This window comes from Crocodylus siamensis, chromosome 3, assembly GCF_052110815.1.
Source record: "Crocodylus siamensis isolate JL-2025a chromosome 3, ASM5211081v1, whole genome shotgun sequence".
Lineage (NCBI taxonomy): Eukaryota > Metazoa > Chordata > Crocodylia > Crocodylidae > Crocodylus > Crocodylus siamensis.
Genome location: NC_143397.1, coordinates 260373912 through 260388859, shown reverse-complemented (window position 1 = coordinate 260388859; position 14948 = coordinate 260373912). Strand labels below are relative to the sequence as shown.

Below are 14948 nucleotides of genomic sequence, written 5' to 3'. Positions count from 1 at the left end.
CCCCACCCCTGCGCCCGCGGCGCTCTCGGGGGGCCGGGGGACCCCTGCGGCCGCAGCCTGGCCCGGTGCGGGGCAGGGTCCTTGTCCGGGGTGCGTCCTTTCCGGGGGTGCCGGGGGCGGCCGCGGGGCCCGTGGGGGGGGCTGGCTGCGGCCCCCGCGGCCCCGTGGTGCTGGGCCCGGGTCTCCCGCTCGGCCCGCGCGGCCTCACGCTGCACCTGGCGCTCGAAGGCCTCGGCGATGAGCCGCACGCGGTTGCAGTCGTCCTGCCGGGGGCCCCCGCACCGCCGCGGCCCCGCTCGCCCCCAGCGCACCCCTTTGCCCCCCTCCCGGTCCCGGCGCCTCTCGCAGCCTTGGTGCAGCCGGGCGGCCCCAGGGCCGGGGGCGGCGAGGGGCTGGCGCTGCCCGGTGCAGCGGGGGCAGGCGCCGTCGTGGTCCGTGTCGCTGCTGCTCGGCTCCCTGGGGGAGGGCTAGGGCCGGGGGAGCAGAGGCGGGGTGAGCCCCAGGGCAGCAAGTGGGTTGCCCCCCGTGGGACCCAAGGGCTGGGGTCAGCAGGGCCCCTGGGTGCTGCCACTTCCCTTTGACCCCCCCCAGGCACGGGGCAGCAGAGGGCAGGAGGTGCCCCCCTCCAGCCTCCCCAGGCCTGTCCCTCTGTCCGGCGTCCACCCGGGAGCGGGTCCTGGCTCCTCGCCGCCGAGGCTCAGAGAGACCCTCCCCGCTGGGCCTGGGACGGGTGGGCCAGGGGGTGGCCCCGCACCCACCTGGCAGCCCCATGGGCTCTGCGCGGGCTCCGGCTCCCGTGGGCAGCTCCGGCCAGGCCAAGGTGGGGAGTCGTGGTCTCGCTGGCGTGGCCTCCCGGGCGCGTGGTCAGGGCCGGGGTCCCGGGCATGGGCAGGCAGGCACAGGGTGCTGCGGCTGGGGTGCGCCCGCATGGGTGCTGGTGAGGCCACGTGGGGGCCAGGGAGCGGGCCGGGGGGGTCGCTGGGGTACCTCTCGACCCACCCCCAGGCGCGTGGCGGCTCCCCGGTGCCGGCTCTGCCGTGGTGGGAGGCCACCGCGCAGGCCGGCTCGGGGCAGGAGCAGGGAACAGCGGCGCTGCACCCGTGGCCCCTGTCCCTGCTGCGCGGCTCCCCCAGGACTTCTGTCGCGGCCCAGCAGCCGTGGCAGCAGCAGCCGTGGGCATCGCGCGCCACGTGGCACGGCTGCGGCCGGCAGCGCCGGCAATTGCACCCGTCCTCCTGCCGCCCCGCTCCACGACGTGGTACAGCCCCCCCGGGCTCCCGGCTGTCCCCGACGCCCCAGCCCTGCTGGGCAGCCTCCGCCCACGGCCTGCCCAGCTCGGTCCAGCTGCCGCCCTCCTCCGTGGCCCACTCGAACTGGGCCTTGGCCAGATGGAAGCGCTGGCCGCGGCGATGCAGCCGCTGCAGGGAGGAGCTGGCGTGGGGCTGCACGGGGCCGTGTGCCAGCTCCGGGCTGCTCCCGCGGGGGCTGCCCCGCTCCGTGCCCTCGGGCGAGGGGTCGCGGGTCCTGGCCTGCACCTTCTGGCCCAGGAACTCCTCCAGCAGCTGGGCCGCGGTGCTGTTGGTGGTGGGCGACCGGTCGATGGCAACGGTGTTTGCAGCCATGCAGCTGATGGTGCAGCGCCCCAGCATGCGCCCCAGCACCGCCTCGCCTGGGTCCTCGGCTTTTGGGGGCACGGCTGGTGCCCCCACGAGTTCCTGGGGGCTGGGGGCACTGATAGACGAGGCGGCCGTGGAGAACCTGCAGCTGTCCAGGCTCTCAGCGGAGCGGGACAGGGCCCCCAAGCCCCGGGGCGGCTCCTCTGGGTCCTCCACGTCCCAGTACCGGGGGCCCGGCGGGCTGGGCCAGGCCTGCAGCCAGCTGGCTCCTCGCTCGATGCTCCCGGCCCCCGCGCGCCGGCTGCAGCACGCGCAGTGCTCCCCGTCCAGGAGGGGACGGTGGTCCCGCGCGGGGCTGCTGGGCGGCGTGGCCCACGGCGGGGAGCTGCCGGCGGGTGGAGAGGTCCCTGCAGGGGAGAGGAGAGGAGAGGGGTTTGGGCTCTCTGAGGCGGGGGAGCTCCGTGGGGCTCGGCGCAGGCAGGCACCAGGCAGCCTAGCGCTGCCCCCAGCCCCAGGGCCATGGGGGGCAGGAGCTTGTCCTGCCTCCGCCACTGGCTACCTCAGCAGCCACGGGCACATCCCTTTGGCCAGTGATCCACTCGTGGGGGTGACGGCTGGGCACAAAGGCCTTCCTGAGCCACCCCAAGCACCCACTGAACTGGGAGATGCCTGCGGACCCGCCGGCTGCATTTACCCAGGAGGGAGGAGGTCCGTGGCAGGTGTCCTGTGGGGAGGGGCTCTTTAATACGAGACAGCTGTGCAGGGCCTGGCAGTGGGCAGCCGATGGGAGATGCCCGGCCTGCTGGCTACAGCCCAGGGGCCGGGGTCTCTCTCTAAAAGACTGGCCCTGTGCAAGGGCTGCAGGGTTGGGCTCAGTGCTGCGTGGCCAGCAGGTTGCACTGGAATAAATCTGCAGCTGTGACACATCGAGATTCAAGAAGGGAAGCAAATGCAGCAGGGCAGGATCCCCCTGGCAGGCTGCGGGCCACAGGCTGGGATGCAGGCCCCGGTGCGCGGAGTCGGCTGCAGGACCGGCAGAGCTGCTGGGGGGAGCTCGTGGGGGTCCAGTGAGGTCCCGAGCCACCAGAAAAGAGCAAGCGCAGTGCCCAGCTTTAGAAAAGGGAAAGGATGGACCTGGGAACTGGAGCCTGCTCCATCTGGCCCTGATATCTGGAGAGATCAACAGCAGATCAGCAAAGAATTAAGCCCCTAAAAGAGCACGAGGCGATCGGGAAACGCCAGGAGTCACCAAGCACGAGCAGCGCCCGGCCCAGCACTGGTGATTTCCTTCTGCAATGAGGTGACAGTCTGCGTGGGGACGGCAGGCTCTTGACTTCCGCAGGATGCTTGCCCCATCCTCCTAAGACATTATCCATACGTTACGGAAACGCAAGCTGGAAGAACTGCTGCGAGGTGGGTGCACAACCGGTTGGGTTGTCATACTCAAGAGCAGCTCAATGTCTAGCAGGGTGGGTGCATCGAGTGGGGCTCTCCAGGGGTCTGCCCTGCACCCAGTCCTGTTCAACATCTTCATTAATGATCTAGATAATGGGGTTGGAAGCAAATCTGCAGGTGGCTGCAGGCTGGGTGGAGTTGCAGGCACTCAGGCGGGCAGGGCTGGCATCCAGAGTGACCTGGACGTGCTGGGGGAACAGAACTGGACGATGCTCGCTCAGGACAAGTGTAAAGTCCTGCAGTTTGGGAATGACAGGCTGGGCTGCAGCCCTGCAGAGGACCTGGGGGTTACAGTGGACCAGACGCTGAATAGGAGCCAGCAGTGGTGTAGGCTGTAATCAGCCCCAGCTGCTTGATGGTGATACCAAGTAGCATGTGCTTGCATCCCTTGACCAGAGCTTGGGTGAGAGAAGACAAGGCAAAGGGCAGGAAGCGGGTGAGAGAAAGTCGTGAGCAAGAAGAGTTCACAAAGCAGGAGAGGGGCAGGTGAAGAGAAGTCAGCTCCATGCCACTTTGAGCCCCGCTAGTGGTTTTATAACACTGAGGTCTGGTTTAGCACCACAGCCAGTGGAGCTGGAAGGCAGCTCAGGAGGTCCAGCCCTCTGCTCCAAGCAGGACCAGCCCCAACTACATCATCCCAGCCACGGCTTTGTCTACCCGGGATTTCAAAACGTCCAAGGATGCAGACTCCACCACCTCTCCGGGGAGCCTGTTCGACTGCTTCACCACCCTCCTCATGAGAAAATTCTTCCTAATATCCAACCTCAACTTCCCTTGCTGCAGCCTGCGCCCATTGCTCCTTGCCCTGCCATCTGCCCCCACTGAGACCAGCCCAGCTCCATCCTCTGTGCACCCCCCTGCAGGGAGGTGAAGGCTGCTGTTCAATCCCCCTCGGTCTTCCCTTCTCCAGACTCGAGGTCCCTCAGCCTCCCTCTGTTGTTGTCTGCCTCCACTAGGGCCTTTCTCAGCAGTTATTTGGGCAACTGCAGCTTACGCAGCTGATTCAGAAGAGGTATTTCTGCTTGAGAATACGTCAAGTCTGCTCTATCACCCTATTAGACAGAGTTCATAGTAACAATAAAATCACCTATTAGACTTGTTATTTTATTATCTAGCCTTACTTAGCAAGCACCTGAAGCCAGAACAGGGAATTGGGTATAAAAATCCAGGTCCAGCCGGGAAAGCTGCTCTTCAGCCTCTGGCTGTGGGTCTTGCTAACTTGCCCCTCTGCACACGAGAAAGGCTGAGGTTCCCAACCTAGCTGAGCAGGCCACTTCCCTGCGGGCCGGCCACTGGGACAGACTCTCAAGGCTTGACAACATGAAAGACATTAATCTAAATTTACTGTTTTAGACCCTAAGAACTCTTGTTTGGTTCAATATGCCTGACCCATGTGGTCTTATCATTTACTGCTGCATTCACTGCTGCAAAATTAAAATTGCTATTAATCTTGATTTGAAATTTTTCTCTTGAGCACTTGGCCAGGGGAGGGTGGCTTCCTGGAAGCTTCCCTGGTCCCTAGAATACCTCTGGGGCCAACAGGTGCTTCTGCTGCCAAAAAGGGCCAGCGGCATCCTGGCTTGCATTAATAGGAAAGTCACTTGGAAATCAAGGGCAGTGATTGTTCAGCCCTGGTGCATCCTCCCCTGGGCTGGGGTCTGGGGTCTGGGCCTTGTACTTGAAGAAAGATGTGGACAGTTTGGAAAGAGCCCAGTGGACAGCAACAAAAATCCTGAGACATGAATTATGGGGAAAGGCTGGAAGAACCGGGGTTACCTAGTCTGGAGAAGAGAAGAGAAGACTGAAGGGCGGATCTGATAAGTCTGCAAATGCCTGAAGGGGTGGGGAAGTGCTGTTCCCTGGGGCTGCGGGGGCAGAGGAGCAATGGTCTCTCCTGTGGGTGTTAGGAGGGACAAGAGGGGTTGCTCTGGAGCAGGCTCTCGGGCGTCCTGTCCCTGGATGTCTACAAGGGCAGGTGAGACGTGCTCAGCTGGGCAGGTCCACACAGGGCTGACCCCGTCTGCAGCAGGCGTTTGACCAGATGTGACCTCTCGAGAGCCCAGCCAGCCCGACTGCTCTCCCACCCGATATGCAGGACCCAAGCGCTGTGGCGTGCCACCGGGCCCAGCGCTGTTCCCTGCATTTGCTAATGATTTGGATGCTGGCACAGAAAGCTTCCTGAGCAAATATGTTTTAAATGTTTTAAAAAGCACGCGGGGAAGTGAGAAAGAGTCCAAAAGCGGAAGATGAAAATGATGAAGGACTTGGAAAGCAACGGGTACAAAGAAAGCTGACAGAAATAGGCATGCTCAGCCCTTCCTCAGTGGTGCTGCCTGCAGCCCAGGCTGCGGATGCTCCTGCTGCACCAACCCCGCAGGGTCCTGGCTGGAGGGTCTTGCCCCTGCACCGACGCTGCACTGGTCTGCACTGGGGGGGTCGCCTTCTTCTGCGGCGGGGGCACGGGCTACCTGGGATTTTCGGAGTGCATTTTAGCAAACTCCCCCTGTGCTGGCCGGGGCAGGGCAGGCTGCTCCGCGCAGTGGCGCCGTGCCCGGCAGCTGTGCGAGAGGCCTGCTCGGAGCAGGTCGCACACGCGTGTGCCCGGGCGAGCTGGGACCCCCGCCCCACACTCTAGGATGGGGTTCTGCTGTGAGTGGGGGGTCCAGCCCAGCACAGGACGCACTCCTCCCCCCACGGCCCCCGCCCCAGCCCTACCTTCGGGGCTGTAGGTGCATGGAGGGTACGGGCTCCTCTGGCAGCGGGACATGGCGGGTGCCTCTGCCCGTCGCGCCGGCCACAGCGCTGTGCCCGGGGGGCAGGGACCCCCCCCAGCCCCACACCCCTTTGTGACATCTGCCGCGCCGAGGTTCTGGGCTGCGGGCCGGACGGGGCCGCCGCGCTCACGGCTGCGGGGCTAGAGGGGGCGTTGGGGCATGGTGCGGGGGGGCACTGGCCGCACCGCCCCGCTGCCCCGTGCAGGGAGGGTCCCACCCCAGGCCGCGTGGGGTGCAAAGTCGCCAGCCCCGGGGGTCCCACTGGGCTCCGGCTCTGAGGTCACTGCTGATGTCACAATGCTGCCGGGCGCCGTGCCCGTGTCACCGGTGCCCAGCCAGGCAGCCAGGCAGCTGGCCTCCAGCACAGGAGGGTGTGGGGGGCATGGCCAGCTGAAAGACCACCCAAGACCCCGGACGCCCCTCGGCCGCCACCATGTCGGCGGCCCCCGGCCAGGCCGCGCAGTTGCAGGCGGTGCCGGCCGTGCTCCGGCACTACGAGCAGCTGCGGCGGGCGATCGACGCGCTGCTCCAGGAGAACGACGCGCTGAAGAAGGTGGCGGCACTGCTCCGCGAGAACCGGCAGATCCGCAACTACCTGCAGACCCACGCGCACGGCGACCTCTCCGCCATCTCCAACTTCATCCCCCTCGCCTCCTCCACTGTCCCCAACGCCAGTGGCGTAGTGCCCGGGCTAGGTCTGTGACGGCAGGACGGGCCCCGCGTGCAAAGCTGGCGGGCAGGGGGTGCCGCGAGCAGTCACCCCCAATGCCAGCGCACCCCGGGAAAGCAGGGCGGCCTCGGCGCGCAGCCGGGCTCCCTCGCAGCGCCTCGTGCTTGCCACGTGCAGCTGGCGCGGGCCAGACCCTTTCCCGGGTCCTTGGGGGCAGCCGAGGTTGACACTGGGGACAACCCCTGCCCACGGAGCGAGGGGCATGCAGCCTCCATGCGTGCAGGGGAGATGCAGGGGCAAGGCCCCAAAGCCCGTGTCCTGCCTCTGGGGCTCCTGGCCCCGGGAAGAGCGCAGCGCCGAGCCTTGGCCTCCCAATAACTGACCCCGGCCCCGGGACGAGGGGCGCGGGTGGCCACGGGGCGGGCTGGGCTGGGTGGGAAGCACCGTTGTGGGCACAAAGCATCTCTCTCCCCCGCTGCAGTCCCCAACGTGGTCGTGAGCGATGGGCAGGGCAGCGGGTCGTGGAACACCACCATAAGCGATGCCACCCTGGGGCTCATCCGGGGCGGAGTCATCAACTCCGGGGAGACCCTGGGGTCCGCCGCGAACCAGCTGTCCCAGCAGATGGGCGCAGGGAGCCAGCATCCCAGCTCGCGGGGCCAGAGCTTGCAGGCCCACTCCCGGGGCGCGGAGCCCATCATCCGGACCTCCACGCCCCCCACCCAGGTCTTCACCTTTGGGCCCGCAGGTAACGCGACAACATCGGGGGGTCAAACCCCAGGTCCTTCTTGTCTGGTCCCACATCTCACGGGGCGGAGAGCGGCGCTGGAGGGAGAGGGGCTGGGGCCGAGCAGGGTTTCCCCCCGTTCCTCCCCTGCAGCCTCCAGCACTGGGGCCCAGGCAGGGCGATGCGGGGGCCGTGCCCCTCGCTCCTGCCCCAGAGCCACCCACGCCCCTTTCCTCCACGCCCGTGCCCAAGCCCTGGTGCATGTGGCCGAGCTCTCGGCTCCCACCACCCCTGGGGCCACGAGTCCCCCTTTAATGCCACGCTGGGGGGAAAGGACCTCCCTGGTCCACGTGGTGGTGACAGACAGTTGGTTATAAATCCCAGGGACTTTCTCTTCCCCATCGAGTGTGTTGCGGACCCTTCCCCTGCCCCCTCCAGCGCATCATTTCTACCCTGCCCAGGCCTGGCCTCCTCCTAGGGAAGCCCCCCCTCGTCCTCGCCAGCGGCTGGGCTGGGCTGTGCGAGGATGCAGCCCTCCCCCCGTGCCCTCGGGGACCCCCGCAGCCCTGCCTGACCCCCGGGGACCTGGGTTTTGCCCCGGCCATGCCCGTGCCCCCTCCACACCCAACTGCCTCCGATTTCCCTGCAGAGTTGTCGGGTTTCCCGGAGTCGACCTACGCAGACACCGTCTTCCAAAGCAGCAACGTCATGGAAAACATCCTCAACAACACGTCCGCCCTCGGCGCCGCGGCCCCGCGGCCTGGAGCTGCGCCCACAGCTGGAGCCGTGCTCGGATCCATCCCCATCACCGGAGCCGGGCTCGTAACCCCACCTGGAGCCGTCGGCGGAGCCATCGCCGTACCTGGGCCCAGCCTCGGCCAGGCCACTGCCCGCCCGCTCGCCGACACCCAGCGCCCGCCTGACGTCCGGCCCAAGGAGCGCACGCACAGGGCGCCCCGCACCACCGAGCGGCCCATGTCCGTGCGGGACTCCATCCAGCCGGGCCTCGGGCCGAGAGGTAAGGCTGAGCGGGGGCTGGCTGCAGGGGCCGGCAGCACCGGGGCAGCCTGCGGTGCCCCCATCCCCGGTGCCAGGGCCCAGACCTGCGTCCGGAGGAGCTGGCGTAGACTCCCTTCGTCACAGAGCCGTGGGGCTGGCAGGGAGCCACGGGGTGACATCCAGTCCAGCCCCTGCCCAAACCCTGTCCGGACACATCCATCATTCGGACCCGACACAAGTCTGACTGGGCACCGTCCCCGTCAGCGCCCCGGCTTGTCGGCCCTGCCGGCTCTGAGTGCGGGCGTCGCAGCCGCCCGCCCGGGGTCACGGCTCCAGCCTTTCCCCAGGCCCCGGTAGCTGGCGCCAACCTTGCTCTGAGGAGGAGCTGCGAGTCTCCCTCGTGCCCTGGCCCCGGGGACCGGGGCTGCAGGAAATGCAGCAGCTCGTGGCCCCGAGTCGGACCCCCGGCAGCAGGAGGGGGTGTCCCTGGACCGCGGCCACGTGCCCCGGGGGCGCAGGGAGCTGCGCCATGGGCTCCGCGGTCATGGCGCCAGACGCCAGGGACCCCGGTGCCCGTGTCGGATCCGGCATCCCCACGCAAGGTGCAGATCCAGGGCACGGGGCCAGGGCCCACTGGGACGCTGCGGCAGAGGCTGGGAGCAAGCGCTGGTCCCGAGCGCAGATGCTGCCTTCTCCCCACAGGAGGTCGTGAGAGGCCCGGGCAAAGCCGGCTGGCGTGTCCCAGCTCGGGCCGCGGGCCCTGCCCTTTGCAGCCACCTGCCCAGCTCCAGGGCCCTGCACCCCCGGCAGCCGGGCCCCGTCCCGCGCTTGTCCTGCTCCCTGCACCGGTCTCTGGGGGCCATCCCGGCCCCCGCTCTCCTCTCTGCCCCGACCCCCAGGCAGTCGGCAGAGACTCGGCCCCGGTTGCTCCACAGGCTGCGCTGGACCCTCGTCTCTGCCCCAGACCGGCCCCCTCCTGCCCTGCCTGCCTGACCCCACGTCCAGCCGGGACATCACCCTCGGGAACTCCTGAGGTTTCTCCCCAGTCCTCCAGCCCCTTCCTCTCCGCCTCTGGGGGATGAAGGTCAAGGTCTCAGGCCCTCTCTGCAAGGCCTGGTCCAGGGTGACAAGCGGAGCCCGAATCTCCGGGTGGAAGACGCTGAGTGGCAGCCCCCTGCCCCCGCGCTGCGGGTGAGCGCGCGTGTGCAGAGACAGCTCCCCGCGGCGAAGACGGGCACGGACAGCGCAGCAAACCCCCCAGGCCTGCAAGTTTGTCCCGAGCCCCCTGGCTCTCTCCTGCCCCTCTGATGTGCAAGGCAATGGGGACAGCAAGGAAACCCCCCACCACAGGGCACAGCTCACGCAGGCCCCCCCGGGCAGAGCAAAGGAGCCAGGTAGGACAGGTGCGGGTCCCACGCGCTCCCTGACGCGCCTCCGGATGGGCCCCCGGACCGTCCGCCAGATCAAGAAGTGCCACGAGGAAACGTGCGTGGCCGAGAGACCCCCGGATTGGCGCTTGCAGAGGAGACGGGCGCGCACAGCCAGGGCTCTCGCGGTAGGACACGGGCGAGCCGAGCGCAGGGCGAGGGCGACGGAGCTGGAGCTAGCCGGGCAGCCCCAAGCACCGGGGCCTCAGGCTGCAGAAGGGGCACGTAGCAGGTATTGCCCCAGGGCAATCTTTTTCAGATTAAGCTGTACTAACTTCTTCTTGTGAGGCAGCACGTATACTAAAATCTATGTCCTCCATAGGAGGTCTATATTGAGTAGATTTTTGGTGTTGGGAGGTGGAACTGGAGTTTGCTCCATCCGCTCCTTGTATCGGCCTGGTATCGCAGTGTTTCCAGGAGTGGTGCAATAAACAAACAAAAAAAAATGGTATTGCCCCAGGGCATCTCTCGCCTCAGGGGAGACACTGGGTGCATCTACACATGCAATACATTTGGAGTAGGCTTATTGCTCAGCACAAACCCTGTGCAGTGAGCTTGGGGGGAGCACATTTACTCCCCCTGCTCTGCCCCCTGCTGCCACCAGGGGGAGCTCCGGGCTGTCCAGGGTGTTGGAGGGCAGGGACCTGGGGCCAGGTGATGGGGGCTGAAAATTGCTCCCCGCTCCCGGGCAGGGGGATGTTGTCTGGGCCCTGGCTCCGCCATTGCAGCAGGCAGCTCCCGGGGGCAGGGAGCAATCTCAGCCCTAGCCGGGAGGCAGCCCCTGGTCAGCCTCTGCACGTGCATTGCTGCGCAGGAGCTACACAGTGGCTTTGCATTTGCAGGTAGAAAATTAGAAGCACAGAATCATAGGACACGATGGTGGGAAGGGAGCTCAGGAGGTCACATCTAGTCCAACCCCCCTGCTCCAAGCAGGACCAGCCCCAACTACATCATCCCAGGCAGGAAGTAATGTGCAGACCAGCTGATCTAGATGGTGACGCTTACTGCACAGTAAATTGGTCTACTGTGCAGTAAAGCGTCTTATGTAGACACACCGCTTGTGTGTCAGGAACAGCCATTGTATGCAAGGGGTCAAGTGACCCAGACAAAGACGACCAGGCTCTGGGCGATGCCTGGTTTTTGGAGACGTATTGAGACAGCCCAGGTGGAGATGTGGTGGTAGCTGGAAAATGGGATAACATGGTTTTGTGGAAGGCAAACAGTGCCAGAGGAACCCGAGCGCCATCCTGGACTCGCAAGCCACTTTTGCAGCAGAGAAAATGCAGGCGCTCTCCTCCGGCCGCCCGTCGGGAGCAAGACGTGGCCTCGCACGGGCAGCGTTTCGCAGTGGGCGATGCCTGTGGCGTGAGCAGAGGACCTGGCAGGATGGGCAGGGGTGGACGTGAGTGCGAGCGGGGACACCATGGGGAGCACTGCCCTCACTTCTGTCCTCGTGAATCGCCTCGGTGGGAACGGTGGAGTCGGCTGCCGGGGTTTGCTGACAACAGATGCCGAGAGGCAGCGGGGGCGCAGAGGGGAGCTGGGGCGTTGTACGCGGAGACGTGGGGACCGTTGCCACTGGTCCAGTAACAGAGATCACCCCCAGAAACCTTCGCCTTTCATCTGATCCCTGCACCACCGTGGCTACGCCGCCGCGCTCACCAGCCGTGCGAACATAAGAAGGGTTGGACCTCGCGGTCGTCATGCCCAGGCAGCGAGTGCGGCTTTGGAGGCAGAGCCCTGAACCGGCTACACCTGGAGGGATCGGTGCCAGGGAAGCGTCGTGGGCCCGTCTGTTCAACGGCCAGGAGCAGGTCACTCGTCCATGGGTTTGTCCTGGCCCTTGGACAGGCTAGTTCAGGACCCAGCTGGGAGTTGAGGTTATTTTATCACCCTGCACTTGTCAATGTTGAAGTTCATCTGCTATTTTCTCGCCCACTCACTCAGTTTGGTGAGACCTTTGTGCAGCTCCTCGCCGTCCGCTTGGGACTCGAGTGCCCAGAATCATCTGGTGTCCCCTGCAACCTGGGAGATTGCACCGTGCATCCTCGTCTCTGGGTCATCGATGAAAATATTGGACAAAACTGAGCAGATCCCTGTGGGGACCTACCTTTGACCTCCCTCCATCCTGAAAAGTGACTGCTCGGCCCTGCCCTTTGCTTCCTGTCTTGTCACCAGCTCTCAGGCCACAGAAGACCCTTCCCTCCAGTCCCAATAGTTGTGTAAAAGACTTTGGTGAGGGACCTTGTCGGAAGCTTTTTGAAAATCCAGATTTAAAATCCAAATCCTGTCCAAGCACGAGGAGAGGCTGAGGCTGGGCTGCAGGCAGGGAAGGACCAGGGGCCCAGCAGCGAGTGGGGGCTGCAGGGAGATGGCCAGGGCACAGCAGGGACCGGAGGGAGGGGAGAGGACAGGGCAGTGGACCTGGCGAGGGAAGACAGCAGCGTGGGGCGACGGGAGCGCGGGGACGGCGGGCGGATGGGGTCTCGCTGCCAACTGCCGTGCTCAAACCCCCTGGACGCCGGGGTGACGGGGGCAGGAAGCAGCAGGGAGCCCAGGGCTCCTGCGCCACCGCACCCGGGATCTGGCTGCTAACCGTGGGGGGCACCGGCGCCGGCGCTGGCACGACGGCTCCGGCTGCGGGGCTGTGACGGAGCAGGGCTGGGTGGATGCTGGGCCCACGCCAGTGATAGCCAGACTCACAGTCTGCCAGGTGGGACAGACGCCCGGGGGGCTGTGGGCTCTCCATCGCTGAGGGGTCAAGGAGGCTGGACGGCCCCAGCAGGGATGCTCTAGGCGCAGCGATGCTCATGCTCCGCGCTGGGGACTTCCAGGCTCCTGGGCTGTGCTGGGCGCAGTGCCACCCCCTGCTCCATGTGTTGGGGGCTCTCGGCCTCCCCCGGAGGCGCTGGGTGTTAAGGATGGGGCCGGGCTGTGCCAGTGCTCCTGCCGGGACCGAACCCGCAGGGTCCTGGCTGGAGGGTCTTGCCCCCGCGCTCGGGCTCAGCCCCACGCTGCACTGGGGCAGGACGGGATTCCCCCCTGCTCAGACTGGTCTGGACTGGGGGGTTTTGCTTTCCTGGGCCTAGATCTCCGCAGCGCCCGCGACCCCCCGGCAGCAGGACGGTGGCGGCCGCGGCCCCCCTGCATCCCGGGGGCAGGACTGGGGTGATGCCTGGGGCTGTGTCGGGGTGGCAGTAATTATACAAAGGGTTTAGCTGATGGATTTGTCTGGGCTGGTTTGGACAGGGCTGATCTTGCCTCAGGCCGGGCAGGGACTGGATGCGACCCCGCGGCTCTGGGGCACTAGTTGCTGCTGTCAGGCAACTCCAGCCTGAGCCATGGGGCAATGGGGCCGCGCTGGGCACGGGGACAGCCTCTGCGGGGTACGTCCTTCTCACCCACATTGCCTGCGGGCCCCGGGGCCGGCGTGGCGCTGATGTGCTCCTGCACCCTTGCAGACCCCAAGCGTCAGACCTGGGAGCGCATCGTGGGGGAGATCGCCTTCCAGCTGGACCGCAGGATCCTCTCCAGCATCTTCCCTGACCGCGTCCGCCTCTACGGCTTCACCGTCAACAACATCCCCGAGAAGATCATGAAGGTAGGAGCCGGGACCGGAGCCTCCGGGGCCCCCAGCCACGGGAGACCGGGGCGCGTGGTGGCAGCCAGCAGGGTCGGGGTAGCAGGAGGCTCTTCCGGGGCTGGAGCTGCTGCTCCTGTCTGCACGGAGCTAATGCGAACCATCGCCGGACGTGGGCTCGTTCTTCCCACCCCGCGTTGTGCCCAGCAGCTGCTCAGGCGCTTCCCCGACCCCCGTCGCCATCTCTCATTGCAGAACATCAGCAACGGCACCACGTGGCACGTGGACGAGGTCCAGTGTGCGGCCATGGCCCAGCGGTACACGGCGCTCATGCAGCGCCTGAGCCGGATGGGCTACGACCCCCGCACGCACCCCGCCTTCACCGAGCACGTGGTCAACACCTACGGGATCCTGCGGGAGCGGCCGGAGCTGTCGAGCGCCGAGGGCCGCTCCTACAACAACGTGGACTTCCTGCGCAGCGTGGTGGTGGACACGGTGCCCGAGGAGGCTCGGCGCGACGCCCTGCTGCTGCTCGACTGCCTGTACGAGCTGTCCAAGGATGACGGCAAGCCCCTCTTCATCTGGTGAAGCCACGGCCCCCCGCACCCCCATTAAACACCCAGCACCAGCAGCCTTGCCTGCCCTTCACTGCAGATCGGCGGCCCCACCGGCCGCAGCCCCGTTCCAGCTCAGCCCAGGACAGACCCTGGCCAAGCGTGTGTCCTGGGTGCGGCCAGCAAACCATGCGCCGAGCCCAGGCTCTGCTCAGAGACACCCCCGTGGGAACCCCACAGTGCCCACTGGCCCCATGCGCACCTACGCAGACATACATGCTCAGCCCTGGGCATGCACATGTGTGCACAGGGCCATGCAGACACTTCCTGCGTGCACACGTGTGTGCACTTGTGCGTGTGCGTACCTCCCATGGAAGCACATGTATGTGTGCCCTTACACCACATGCATGCACCCCCCCCATGTATCCACTCTGGGCCTGTTCACAGGCACGTGTGTGCATTCACACTCACACACCCACCCCTATGTGTGCACCCATGTGATCATACACACAGCTGCATGCAGCCACATGCGCACATCACACACACTCGTACATGTGCTGGTGGTATCCCCGGGGCCGGGGAGTGTTCCTGACTGATCCTGCCGGCTATCGCCAGGGCAGGGTGGTGAGGTGGATGCAGCAGTGCCATCGGCAGGCAGAGCTGAGCCCAGTGCAAGGAGCTGCACATGCCACCCACTGCCTGGGGAGTGCCCTGCTGTGCCGGCGCCTGGCAAGAGGGGTGAGAAGGGGCAGGGGCCTGTCTCAGCAGTGGGAGGCCCAGCACTTGGCTCAGGCTCCTGGGGGGACCCTGGCAGCTGCAGCCCCCGGTGTGAAAGCAAGGGTGCTGGGGCACAGGTTGGCGTGGGGCTAGGGGGACCAGTGCTCCACGCAGGGCTGGGATTATATTACTGCAATGGGCTGCTTCAGGGCGTCGGACGGGGCCGCCCAAGGAGCACAGACCCGGTGCCAGGGAGGGTGCAGCCAGTCTGCAGGCGGGCAGTGAGGTCTGGGGGCGACGGTGCTGGGAACCGAGCCATAGGGTGTTACACGGGGCGGCAAGGAGGCACAGCAGACCCACTCGGGATAGGGAGGCCAGGCCAGCCGTGTGCCCATGCACATGCGTGTGAGTGTGCATGTGTATGCGTGT

The 14948-nt window shown here is 66.1% G+C and overlaps 1 protein-coding gene and 1 non-coding gene across 2 annotated transcripts; both read left to right on the top strand.

Annotated features, from left to right (window-relative positions):
• Positions 1-6173: 6173 nt before the first annotated feature.
• On the top strand, positions 6174-13836 carry SPATC1 (spermatogenesis and centriole associated 1). The gene is made up of 5 exons (XM_090040955.1): positions 6174-6540; positions 6997-7263; positions 7892-8260; positions 13130-13269; positions 13504-13836. The coding sequence occupies exons 1-5, from the start codon at positions 6279-6281 to the stop codon at positions 13834-13836; spliced, it is 1371 nt and encodes a 456-aa protein (XP_089897081.1). The 5' UTR covers positions 6174-6278.
• LOC149869779 (U2 spliceosomal RNA) lies at positions 9911-10101 on the top strand. Its single transcript, XR_016441547.1, has one exon. It is a non-coding gene; the product is annotated as a U2 spliceosomal RNA (small nuclear RNA).
• Positions 13837-14948: the final 1112 nt, after the last annotated feature.